The 12,331-nt window shown below is 46.1% G+C and overlaps 1 protein-coding gene across 1 annotated transcript; it reads right to left on the reverse strand.

Annotated features, from left to right (window-relative positions):
- Positions 1-1,344: 1,344 nt before the first annotated feature.
- DCK (deoxycytidine kinase) lies at positions 1,345-12,133 on the reverse strand. The gene is made up of 7 exons (XM_082052112.1): positions 11,586-12,133; positions 10,050-10,168; positions 8,260-8,453; positions 7,417-7,564; positions 5,875-5,990; positions 5,346-5,445; positions 1,345-2,597 (listed from the first exon to the last, which is right to left on the reverse strand). The coding sequence occupies exons 1-7, from the start codon at positions 12,019-12,021 to the stop codon at positions 2,571-2,573; spliced, it is 1,140 nt and encodes a 379-aa protein (XP_081908238.1). The 5' UTR covers positions 12,022-12,133; the 3' UTR covers positions 1,345-2,570.
- Between the last annotated feature and the right edge of the window lie 198 nt (positions 12,134-12,331).

Genomic DNA, 12,331 nt, shown 5'->3' on the forward strand with positions numbered 1-12,331 from the left:
GTTCTGAGAAGCATCTGTATTAAGAGACCTTAAAAAATACTACAAAGAAAACAACTACAGCAACTGAAAATATGATGAGGCAATATTGAGTTCATTGCTTACACGTGTACTTGCACAGCAATTAAAACACTACCAGTCACTATCTGAATCTGTGTTCTAACTGGAAAGAACACCACCTCTACACCGATTCTGTTGCCCCAACTGTGATGACACTCAATCAAAAGCAGCATTTCCAGCCAGTTCCATCGAAGCATCTCTTACCCAGGGGAAAAGAAAGGGACACCGCAAAGTCTGAAAAACCATCACCCCCAAACAGCAGACACAGTTCAGAAACACAGACCCCAGCACCGGTCCCGCGTTGCGGCCGGCTGCCAACAGACCGAGGCCAAGCACGAAATGCTGACAGGTGTGGAGAGCCGAGCGCTGTCAGCGCTGCGAGGTGCCGGCTGCCGCGCGGGCACAACAGCCTAAGGACATCTCCACTTCTGGGGCTGCTGCATCGTCCTACACGCAAACAACTGCAGCTTCACGTCCTTCAGCCCACCGAGCTCCCAAGCCCCGGGCAGCCGGGGGGCGGGCAGGGACCGTGCTTTGTTTCTGCTTTTTTCTCCGCGGCAATTAAAAACGTTCTAATAATTGGTCATGACTTTGCTCCTTCAACCCAAACTTGGCAGTCAGATTCTGTAAGGCTTTCTGGAACGAGACGCAGATAACCTGCCACAGAGTTTGTGTGCTCTGTGAAGGGTTTAAAATGAAGTCTTTATTAGAACTCAGACTTGTTTACCCCTGAAATGAGCAGTCACTCCAATTGCTGTAATTAAATCCACCATTTTGACAGCAAAACTGTAGCAATAATTGCACTGTTGGTCAAACTAAGTTCTTACTGTTCAGACTGTTGCCAAGAATGTTTTAAAGGCTTCTACTATGTGTTTCAAGTAAATCTGAACTGAACCATCATCTATTCCACCTGACCTCATTTCTGGAGCAGAGATGTTAAAACCTTTCCTCTCACTAGGCCACCCTGAAGCCCAAACCAAGATCTTCTACCCTGCTACTGCCACACTCCTTTATTGACATAAATATCATGCAAAACACTTCTACTGATAAGCTATACATATGATAGATTTCCGTAATCCTGTGTGTCTATCACATAAACTCATTTCCCATACATAAAAAACTGTGAAGCCAGTTGCAGTGTTTCAATCATCCTAGAGAACTTGTATAGCAAATACACCGAGAACACATAATCTTAACTTCATCCGTTGTACTGCTACTACGTACTAGCCGTCTACCGCATTCTTTCCTTTACGAGACAAGGGAGCCAACACTGTGAAAGCATTGAAAGTCTTTCCAATCACTTTTATTTTTCAGTCAGTGAGAGAACGCCAGCACAATTCCAACCACAAAGGAAAATACTTCATCGCACATTAGCAGGTAACACAGGCACCACGGCAAGCTAGAAAATGCTTTACAGTAACATTTTTGCATTCAAAAGCCAGCTGTGCAATCATTCAGAACCATTTAAAGCAGAACAAAGCAGTTCATAAAACACATTCAGACGTGTACCCTGTGTAGTTTATATTTTCTGCACCTGAAGCTCAAGTGGCTCAGTTAATAACCAAGAGGCACTAGAACAGCAGCTGCTCCGCCAAGGTCTCCCGTTCTCACAGAGGATGAGAAAGCACAGCCCGCTTCAAATGCTGCAGGTCCCGGGTAAGCGCCCGGAGGCCCCGCGAACACGCCAACAAAAGCAGGAAGCCCGCTCTGACGTCCAGGCTGCGCCTAAGGAAACGTTTGGAAACATGTCATTTACAGATGGAGGCCATTTGCAAAATCTTCCTCTTCCCTCTATGGCAACCATCAAGCAAACACTCCTCTGCAGGAAAGAGGAACTGTCGACAACCACAATCAGCTCTGGTTTATTAAGAGGTTAAAAAAAAGGCAACAACAAACCCGCACAAACCCCATGCTAGAGAATGGAAAGCCTCTAATATCCTCGTTTGCAGTGCACTATGAAAACAGATAGAAAAACTAATTGGATATCTACACAATTTAAGCCACATTTGAGTTTGTTTCAATTCAGTGTATTCTGCAAAGAGCATCGAAATCGTCAGACGACATTTTTCAATAGCTTCCAATATAAAACTCCAGGTTTTATCAAAACTTCCTCACCAGCAAAAATGGTTATTACTTTTCTCTTCCTCATAGCAATGAGACATCTATTTCGCATCAATTCCACTAACAACACTGAAGAGATCTAAAAAACACTACCTGATTGAAATTAAATAGCTACTAGGCACTAAATAAATTTAAAAAATTACAATAATGTACTCCAGACGATCTTACTGGTCTGATTAGAAACAGGCGCAATATTTGGGAACTCTCGGAATTCTGGAACCTTTGAATTTGTGTGTGTTCTTTATGTAAGACTGAACAGACCTAGTGGTTTATTGAGCACTGTCCCTCACACCTGAACCAGGGCTGAGCCCTATAAGAGCAGAGGCTGGACTTCAGGCTTTGACGGCACAGATGTTTGGAACAGTGGGGCTCAGCCTGTGCTCCAAAGAGGATTATAAGGTGCTCAAAAATTCTTTGACCTGCAAAAAGAAACAAATATTGTCAAACAAAGTATTTATCAGCAGAAATACACAGAAAGAATATTTACCTCTCTACTGCTTTATGATTCACTACAAGCTACAGAAACTGGAAGTGACAGGAATAAACTCAGAGTCAGCTGCGCCATTTCTGGTCCAAGAAAACATTTTCAACCACAGTACCTGTAATCTAGCAAATGCAGAGAGAGGCGCATTGGAATGACACTCATTCCTTCCCTTATCCTAAACTACAGCCTCACATCACAGATCAGTGATCTCAAAAGCAGGTCTAACCTAAACACGAGGAAGGTAACAATCGCCTCAAAAGACCTGTCATTTGGAAACACCAAGTCACACCCACACCCACTCATGTTTTATGTCAACGCACAGCCCACTGCATCTAATTAGTACGTTCCTCGGAATCTGAGCTTGGCAAATAAATAATAAAACAATACCCAGCAAAACCATAGTACTTGGAAAAAAAAAACAATACCATAGAACAATGCCTTATGTATGTCAGCTACTGTTGAATTTGATTTCCAGTATTTGAAGAGCAGCTCAAATGACTACAACTACCTAAAATGTAATACTCAAGTTCTGGCTTGAAGTTCAGGCCACCTTTTTTAAAATATAACAACCCAGTTGATACAAGGCCCAAGGAATACAGGAGGATCTAGGCACAAAAGTCCTATTTCTCAGTGTCAAAACATCCTAGCAAGTACGCTGTGACACAGTCTGAGCTGGGAGCATCGTCCTCTCTGGCCACCCAAGCCAGACCGCTGCAGGAAAGGCATCGGCAACGCACCACGCTGGTTCTCTTTGGGCAGAGGCTCTCGTACACAAAGCACATCTGTAAACGTTTTGTCCAATTGCTTGATGCGAAATGGAAACAAATCTTGGATCGTATTCTCCAACTGAGACCCTTCCTTTCCTATTCCAGGGCTCACAGAGGTTGAAAAAGAGGTCAAATAAATTCTTTCATGTAGACAAGGGCAGGGAACACGTAACCGCACCAACACTCAAAAGGTACCATGAGAACGCCACCTGCCACTTCAGAAACTACCAACAGTAACAGTGCATGAAGAACCTGACACGTAACACAGAGGGCAGAGTGTCAGACTGGTCTGTGAAGGCGAGCGGCACAAGAGATACGGAAGCACACAGCCCCGGGGCCACACTGCCTGCACGCGAACACCAGAGGCTGAAGCACCAGCCGCGCAAGAGCTCCGGGACTCTGCTGACACACCACCAAAAGGTTAACGCAGACAACCTGACAGCTGCGCAGCACTCAACTCCTGCAAAACCCCTCTGTAGGTGCCTGAGCCTGGCCTTATCTCACGGTGCAGATGGGAAGCATTTTCACTCCGCAGCTGTGATGTCCAGCCATTCCATCAATTAACAGGCTTTGAAAGAGCAAATATTGTGAAGGCTGGTTTTAATCAGGTGAACAGTTGTGCTTCTCAGTGGATAAGCTGAGATCAAAGCACAAAGCTGCTTTTCTCATGAGGTAAACAAGTTATTTCCAAGAGCAGAAAAACGCTCACATACCATTCCTAAGGTCTGTGACTCATTTCAAGTACTCAAAAGACAAAATGTCCTCAGCTGAATCCCACGATGACTCCAACACCAAACACCTGAGCAGTTACGGTGTTGATGGTTTGGCCCAGCTTTAAAACTTACATGTAGGTTACACCTTTTGTGCTAAGGATTAGATGTTCTTAATGCGAACAGAAATGTCAATCTTCTTTTTATACCAAATAGACATTTGTTGCTCTGTTCCTTCAAATGAAACTAGAAAATACTTGAGATTTATATTCTGCACTAAGTTCCCAAGCAAAGTGAGACGCTACGTTTGAAAAGCATTCCCTGAAGTTTCAGACCGCTGCTTTTGAGAAGGACTTTGGAAAACACTTTAATAAACGTGACTGAAAGGAAAAACTTCAATGACAGTGCCATTTAATACACAACACCAAAACTGAGCAACATTGCAGCTGGCTACAAGACTGTTCATCATCTGAACGCAAGTCCACGAAGGAAATACTTTAGAAGCATGTGAAACATACAGTGAGAGGTATTTTTGGAGCAAAGGATCCCTTTGCCTTAGCTGTACTGCCCGTTACTGTGACAGGCTTACCAGAAGGGAGGACAGCCCACATTCTCTCTCATTTACCTAGAAAAATAAGAGCATGGCATTGGCTCACTGTTTTGGATCAAAACTTGGCTGCAGGTTTACTAAACTCATCCTTCCATTTTCCATTGTGGTGGTTTTGTACTGAATTTCCCAGCACCTGGGATGGCAATTCTGCCATCGATTTGCGCTGTAGGTTTAACACAGACGTAAAGACGACCCCAGACTTCCCACTCAGACGCGCGCAGCCTTCCTCTGTCCCCAGCAGCCACCCTCCTCCTCTCCTGCCCCGGTCACACTTCCACAGTACCTGCACTGTGTCACAAGCAGGACGTACCACATCACAGTTCTTTTAAACAGTACAGGGATTATTTAGACAATACATTTGCAAACAAAGCTACTAGTGAAATTCTTCTCAAATAAGCCTGGAGGTACTTCCTTCCCTGATTTTTATTTTTTAAATGGAAAACTCATGTTGGAAATAGCATGAAGAAACATAGGTTCTGCATCTAGTCTGACGTCAAAGAATGCTACACTTGGAAATGCAAGATGTACCTGGAATTTATTTCAACATGCCAGCAATTAACCTAAATCATCAGCTTGTTCTGCTTGCCAGATCTTACCTTTTCAGTCATGTGATCGTATCTGTCCTTTTTGCCTTTGAAGTCTTCATTGCCATCTAACGTTAAAATAGGTATTTCCTGGAGATATTCAAAATCCGTTCTGTATTGGGACAGGAACAAAGGAAACATTAGTAGCTGAACAAAAGCATGCATCATGTAAGTCTCCATCAGCATCGTTGTTGTTAGGAACCCCATGAGAAGAACTCCATCTATACACTACAGCCTGAATTTCCAGCGTGGCTCCGAGGATACATTACTGACTCCTGACCATTCTGTCCCCCAGCACCTAACGATAAACTGAACTGCTCTTCAGAGCTCGATGTGAAGAGGACTCACGGCACATTGCACATCCTAGCAGTAATTAATTCCATGTCAAGCCACTACTACTAGGGAAGCGTAACCAGAAATATTGCTGGAAGTTAACTTCACGTATCATAGGAAAAGCTGAAGTTTCATTGGTGGAACAAGCAGAATGGAACATCCTTACAAGGACGCACACGTCTTTAGGTAACCATTAAACAAAGCCTACCGCAGTGTCCTGTGCTGAAGCCAACTTTCGTGTTTGTAGTGAAGTTTCTCCAGATATTCAATGGGAATTTCCTGTTCTTCATCTCTTCCACGCAAGTAAATCCTATTTAAGCATTTCTACATGCAAAAGATTAAAAACAAAACAAAAGGTTGTTTTTGCAGACCTACAGAGAGAAAAAAGCTAAATGCTGCTCTCAATGTCAAATATGACACTCTTTACCCAAGACAAATATTCAACTCGCTGAACTTTCTTAGGAGCACAGAAACATGACACCGCGTTCAGCCACGGAGCCCACTGGCTACACACAAAATAAAAGGATCCACGGGAAATGCACAGCACTACTTCGCCACAACAAGGAAAGGCCTCAAACGAACTCGTTATTAACAAAAGGGGAGTCACTGTATGTGTAAAAGAGCACAGAAATACATGGCATTATAGAGGACATTTCAAAAATCTTATTCAATATTTCTGGCTCTTAGGAATTCAGTTTTCAAATGTAATCTTTCATTGGTTTCTGTCCTGAACACACATCCGAAGCCTCAATGACAAGTCAGTCAAAACTGATTAAAAATGGTTTACTTTCTAATTTAAATATACGTTCTTGACTTAAAAGAAGAGAAAAATAACCGTCAACAGTGAACCCTGTAAAAAGCTTTAATAGAAATTCTAGTATTGTTTACAACATTAACAAAGATGAAAGCATGAAAGCTGGAAGTATGGAAGCGGCCCGTAAGTTAGTTACCACAATTAGGGCTCTTTTAAACTCTTTTTTTTTTTCCTCTCGTTCACGTGTCTCACTCAAGAGAGCTATTACGTTGTTATCTCCTTTTAAAATATATTTGATGCCCAAACATCAAAGCATTGTGCAGAAGCACCGCACACTGTAATTGCATGTCTGGCGCAGCTCCACTGCTCCAGGTGCAAGGGCTTCACACAACCCCAACCAGCTTTGACATGAACCACAAATTGTTACATTTACCAGAGCTACGTTCCTATAGCTGTTTCGTACTTTCATTTTTTTTTAGTGCCAGTGGCATTTTCTGCTTTGCTCATTATATATCCCTTTCTTATAATTCGAAAATCACTATCATCGCATTTTATTTAAAAATGCACAGGCTACATTTGAAAGAACATTCTTATTTTAATTATTTCCTGACTGTATTAGCCCTATTCCAGTATGAAGGTCTTCAGGCAATAGTACCATGGGAACTGAACGCTCACCAGCAGGACCCTCACAGTGACAGCCTGGCTCAAGGCCCTGAGAAGATAACGTTTCAAGGAGAATTTCTCAACTGTTTCCTTGCCCGAGACGTTCAAAGCAACTCCTACAACATACAGTGACACAATGACACACAGTTGTCGCCTTACTGTAACTGCCTGCAAGCATGTTATTATTTTGTAATTAAAAAGAAGCCTAGGATCATAGCTAAACCCTGCAATTTTTGAGGAAAAATAAAAACATGGGAGCACAGTCCAAGGTCACATTTACAGGCAGGGCACAGACTCGCATTCTCTCTGTGGTCATCAGTTTTCACCCCTCACCTCAGGAGTGGCTCTGAGATAAATGATCCCATCCAGCGCCAGACTCTGACCAAACTGCTCGTTCATCCAGTCGTGCCAGTCTTGGTAAATAGTCCATTCCGTTTCATTCATGCAATCAGACTCATATAAATTAGCTGCAAAAATATACCTGTGAACACAATAATTAACATGGACACAGTTACCACTTCTTTTGCCCAAAGTACTGTGCAGTAACTAGGAAAAGAAGCTGGGCACAGGAATTTTAGAACATCTTGGACGTACGCTTGCACTGGAAATAAAGAGCTGGCATCCTCATCTGTAACTATGTCCACTGCAGTTGCCCACAGCAGTGTCCACAAAAAGCACTATCGTTTGCAGCTTACATTGCTGTTCAAGAATAATCTCCAAAGCACTGAAACGTAATTTATATACAATACATTCGAACACAGTAAACACATCAGGATTATGTGACTGGATTTAGTCATCAAACCTATCCTTCTGAATCCAGAAACAGAGGGCATGGCAATCTGAAACAGCTAGACCTCTTCCGAGAAACAGGGAAGCAAACGAGACTAAGAGACAAAGAAAAATTGCTCTTGAGCCTTCCTGGTGCCTACTCTTCTTCTTCCTGTGAAGGGAAACGTGCACGCTCAAACAATAAAAAAAATACCCACAAAGAACAAGAAGCTACACATACTTAATCAAGTTATGCAACAAGACGAGAAAAGCTGTCAACAGCAATGAGACAAAGATAACAAGCCACTTATAGATGTTTCTGTGATTGTGATAAGGGAGGTAAGGTACGAAACTTATTTTGCCTAGCAGAATTTTGCTCTTCACTTCAAGGACTCCAGCCCAACGCACCTGTCACTGTAGACAGAGCGCTCGAAGAAGACCGCAGGGTTCTCCGCCTCTCTGAGCTTGCCGTCCAGCGAGCTGAGCTGCGCCCGGATCCGGCTGAGGCACGCGTACGTCTGGAAAGTGAACGACCACCGCTCCGGCTTCTCATACATCATCCGCAGCACGTTTCCACCACTCTTCTGTGATGCAGTCAGCTCCTGTTTAAGGTAAACCAGAATGGCTTTACTAAGTTAAACATGTTCAGCCTTCATTTCAGGTTTACAATTGCATCATTCACCTTTCAACCCTATCTGTAAGGCAAGGCATAAATGCAAGTGATGTTATTCCTCCTACGGCACTGAGCTGAAAAAGCAACTTTCTGCCATCTACAATTTCAAAATGCTCAAGTACCAAAAAACTCTGGCCAATATTTACCAACTTTAATAGAAAAACCACATCCCATCAGTACAAAATTCAACAACTCTGTGGAAAAATCCATGTTCCTTTTACTCTAACAAGTGAGAGTAACATTTTAAAGCTGAGCTCCCTTTGTTTTCACACCTATTCATTACAGTTCCTATGGTAACAGCTGCTGATGCAGCATCTTAAGGTATGATGATGCTTTCATCTTAGCTGGGAGGTTCAGAACAGAATCCAGGCCAAAGACCTCGAGGCAGCCAGTAAAGCCTGAAACCAAAAGCTGTGTGCCGCAGTTCTACTAGAAAACACAGTCTATCAAATATGACTGCTTCTGTCTGCGTCTTTTTGCTACAGTAAGTCCAAATATTGATATATTCTCAAAAATCTAGAGGCAGAGGTCAACACCTAGGTGATAGGTGTAGGTGATAATAACACACCAATGTTTTGGCTATTGCTGGCCACTATTGCTTTCTCCACTGCCCACGCCACCCCACAGATTGCTTCTGCAAGGAGGTGAGCAACTGCCTTTCACCACTCCTTTCTTATCTTCTTCCCTTTCCTTATGCAACGGGCTTCGTATCGATCCATACGCTTCCTGTTCTCTGCTCCACTCTGCTGGGGGTGAGCTGGTGTTTGCGTGGGCCCTCAGCTGCTGGCTGGGGTCAAGCCACCACACTAAACTAAAGGCATCTTCAACTTGTTGCCTTGGTTCTTAGAAGAAAGGACTTTCTATACTCTGGGTTTGTATTTGGATTTACTTTACTAGCCTTCAAAAAAATGAGCTGTCTAACTCTGAAAAATCATAGCTGAGCAAGTGGGAGACATTGCTCCTCCACCAAAAGGTCACATTTAATTAACCAAAATGTATTGTACTTCTTCGTCAAACTAAAAAAGAAAACTCTGCTACAGTTGGTCAAAAGCTGCCTACACAGTGATGACTTTGGCCACCACGTAGCAGCTGGACTGCCAACAGAACTACAGGCAGCTGGCAGGAAAAGCAGCGAGGTAAACGCTTTAGGACTTTGTCATTATTTTCTAGACACTTTAGTGAACACTGTCCAGGACACCTGCGCAACCCCTGGCCCTCGCCTGCTTAGCTCTCAGCTGCTAAAAGTAACTTAGAACTCTTTTCCATCCCTTTTATACATAAAAGAGAGCACACTTTTACCGCTTTTATACTTTAAATCCCGATGTTGAGTAACATTTATTATATAATACACCAAGCAGACTGGAAAACAGGAACTCAAATACTATTATAAGAATCAGTAAAAACGTTGCTATCACATGTATTTTCTACAATACTCAGTTTATCAGATATATCTGTCTTCTAAAATTAGAAGAGCATTTATCTGATTTTAAGAAAAAACGTTTCAGCTGAGGTTCTTTTACTGTACCTCACAATCCTCCTCCGAGCTCTGCTGCACATTGCACCATCTAGCTACCGGCTCAGGAACAACTTCCCATTCCTCACCCGCTTGTTTGAGAATATCCACAAAAGTCGATTTCCCTGCAGCTGTAGGAAAGGCATTCAGGAAGAATGGCAGTTAAACAACACTGACAGTGTCATTAATTCACTACTATACAACTCTGGTTCTACGCCCCATAAATGAGTCTCCCACACCCAAGTACCTTTGACTTGATGACATGGCTGAATCAGAGGCCACAGGGTACCACAGGCCATCAGCAAGGTTTCTCTTTTTTATCTTGTACCACACCACACGAATATCAAATTTCACAATGTCAGCCATGACAACCAGGCTCAGCCCACATCAGTTATCTAAATTCTAGAAGCTCACATGTGCAATTAGAACACTAAGTCTTAAGTTTCTAAGATACTTCGTGGCCCAGTTTCAGGCATGAAGTTGCACTCTTCCCAAGTTATTTTAGAGAAAAGCAAGCAACCGTGAAAGAAACACAGAGTGAAAGTGATGGTTTCCGCCATGAATACATAAAGCTGTAGTACATCCTCCAGCACAGAAGTCATTAGGTCTGCGGCAACCGAAATAAACAGCTCAGGAAATCTAAAAACACCCAACACTCCAACCTCAGAGAGGCCAGTCGGCTGGTTAAACCACCGAAGGGTGCGCCGGTGAAGGGGCTGGCACCCTGGCACCTGCTGTCCTCTGGGCACAGCACGGCCCCTCGCAAAAATAAAATAAAAAAAGAAAATAAAAAGTGATGAACATTAAGAACAGCCCCAGCTCTCCCCGTCCCTCACAACAGCGAGACGGGCTCGTCCTGCTCAGAGCACCGAGCGGGACCGGTCTGACCCGGCACTGCGTTACACCACAGCCAGGAGGGGCTGGGACGCGTTCTACCCAGACACACTCAGAGCACCGAGCAGGACCGGTCTGACCCGCACTGCGTTACACCACAGCCAGGAGGGGCTGGGACGCGTTCTATCCAGACACACTCAGAGCACCGAGCAGGACCGGTCTGACCCGCACTGCGTTACACCACAGCCAGGAGGGGCTGGGACGCGTTCTATCCAGACACACTCAGAGCCCCGAGCGGGACCGGTCTGACCCGGCACTGCGTTACACCACAGCCAGGAGGGGCTGGGACGCGTTCTATCCAGACACACTCAGAGCCCCGAGCGGGACCGGTCTGACCCGCACTGCGTTACACCACAGCCAGGAGGGGCTGGGACGCGTTCTATCCAGACACACTCAGCGCCCCTTTGGAGAGCTGAATAAATTACAAACGATAATGAAACATGCTTTTTCTTTTTTCCTCCCAAATCTTGCCATTTTTATAGCGTTAATTCCCGCGGTGTCAGCGCCGAGTTTCCGAAGCCGTTGATGGGTGTGTTCGCACAGCAGGATCGCCCGGCTACCTGAGGTGACCGTACCGGCCACAGCCCTGCTCGCCAGAGGGCGAGGAACCCGCCCAGCCACCGAGCGCGGGCAGAACGGGCCGCCGGGACTCACCGATGTTCCCCTCCACCGCCACCTTCTTGATGCGGCCGTCCCGCCGGCCGCGCTTGGGAGGGGCGGCCATGGCGGCGCGGAGCGGGCACCGACGGCAACAACGGAGACAACGGAGACAACCGCCCGCGCGCGCCGCTCTTCGAATCTGGCGCGCGGCACGCTGGCCACGCACGGCCCGCGACGTCACCGGCGGCCTACGGGAGAGCGCGAGGGACACGGCAGAAAAGCGAAGCGCCCCCCGTCCCGCCCGCGGGCGCAGCGAGCGGCGAGGCCAGCGCGCGCGCAGCCGGCAGGGCGGCGGGTCGAGCGCGGCGCTGCGGATCCAGGCAGCGCTGCGGCGGCAGCAGCGCATCGATGGGCGGTGCTCTCGGGGTTCAAACGCGATCAAGGTTTGGAGGTTTTCTTGGCTGAAAGGCCTCAGATTCCCCCCAAACATCCACCCATCTCCGCCCCGGCCGCCGCAGCGCAACACCTCCTGGTTCGCCCAGGGCCGAGTTCCACACAGACAGACGCTCCGACCGCGCCGGGGCGCTGGCGGGAACGCGGCCGTGACGCACGCGCGCCCTTGCGTCGGGCTGCGTGACGTCACAAGCTGCGCGTGGCCTGTGGCAGGTCCCACCGCGGCGCCCCGCGGTCCCTGCGGGCGGGAGGGGGCTGTGAACGCCGCGCGCTCGCCGCGAGCGCCGGGCAGGAGGCCAGAGCAGCGGGCTGTGCGCACAGCGCGCGCTGCGGCAGCCTCGGCACAC

Source organism: Streptopelia decaocto, assembly GCF_964273445.1.
Source record: "Streptopelia decaocto genome assembly, chromosome: 4".
Lineage (NCBI taxonomy): Eukaryota > Metazoa > Chordata > Aves > Columbiformes > Columbidae > Streptopelia > Streptopelia decaocto.

What these genes read in the sequence shown, in the direction of transcription:
- DCK (XM_082052112.1), bottom strand. Translation starts at nt 12,021, where the DNA reads ATGTTTGGGGGGAATCTGAGGCCTTTCAGCCAAGAAAACCTCCAAACC. An exon ending in CGCTCTGTCTACAGTGACAG is followed by an intron (nt 7,565 to 8,259) that starts GTGCGTTGGGCT and finishes TTGTGTTCACAG; the next exon opens with GTATATTTTTGCAGCTAATT. An exon ending in ACGATCACATGACTGAAAAG is followed by an intron (nt 2,598 to 5,345) that starts GTAAGATCTGGC and finishes TTCTTTTTGCAG; the next exon opens with GTCAAAGAATTTTTGAGCAC.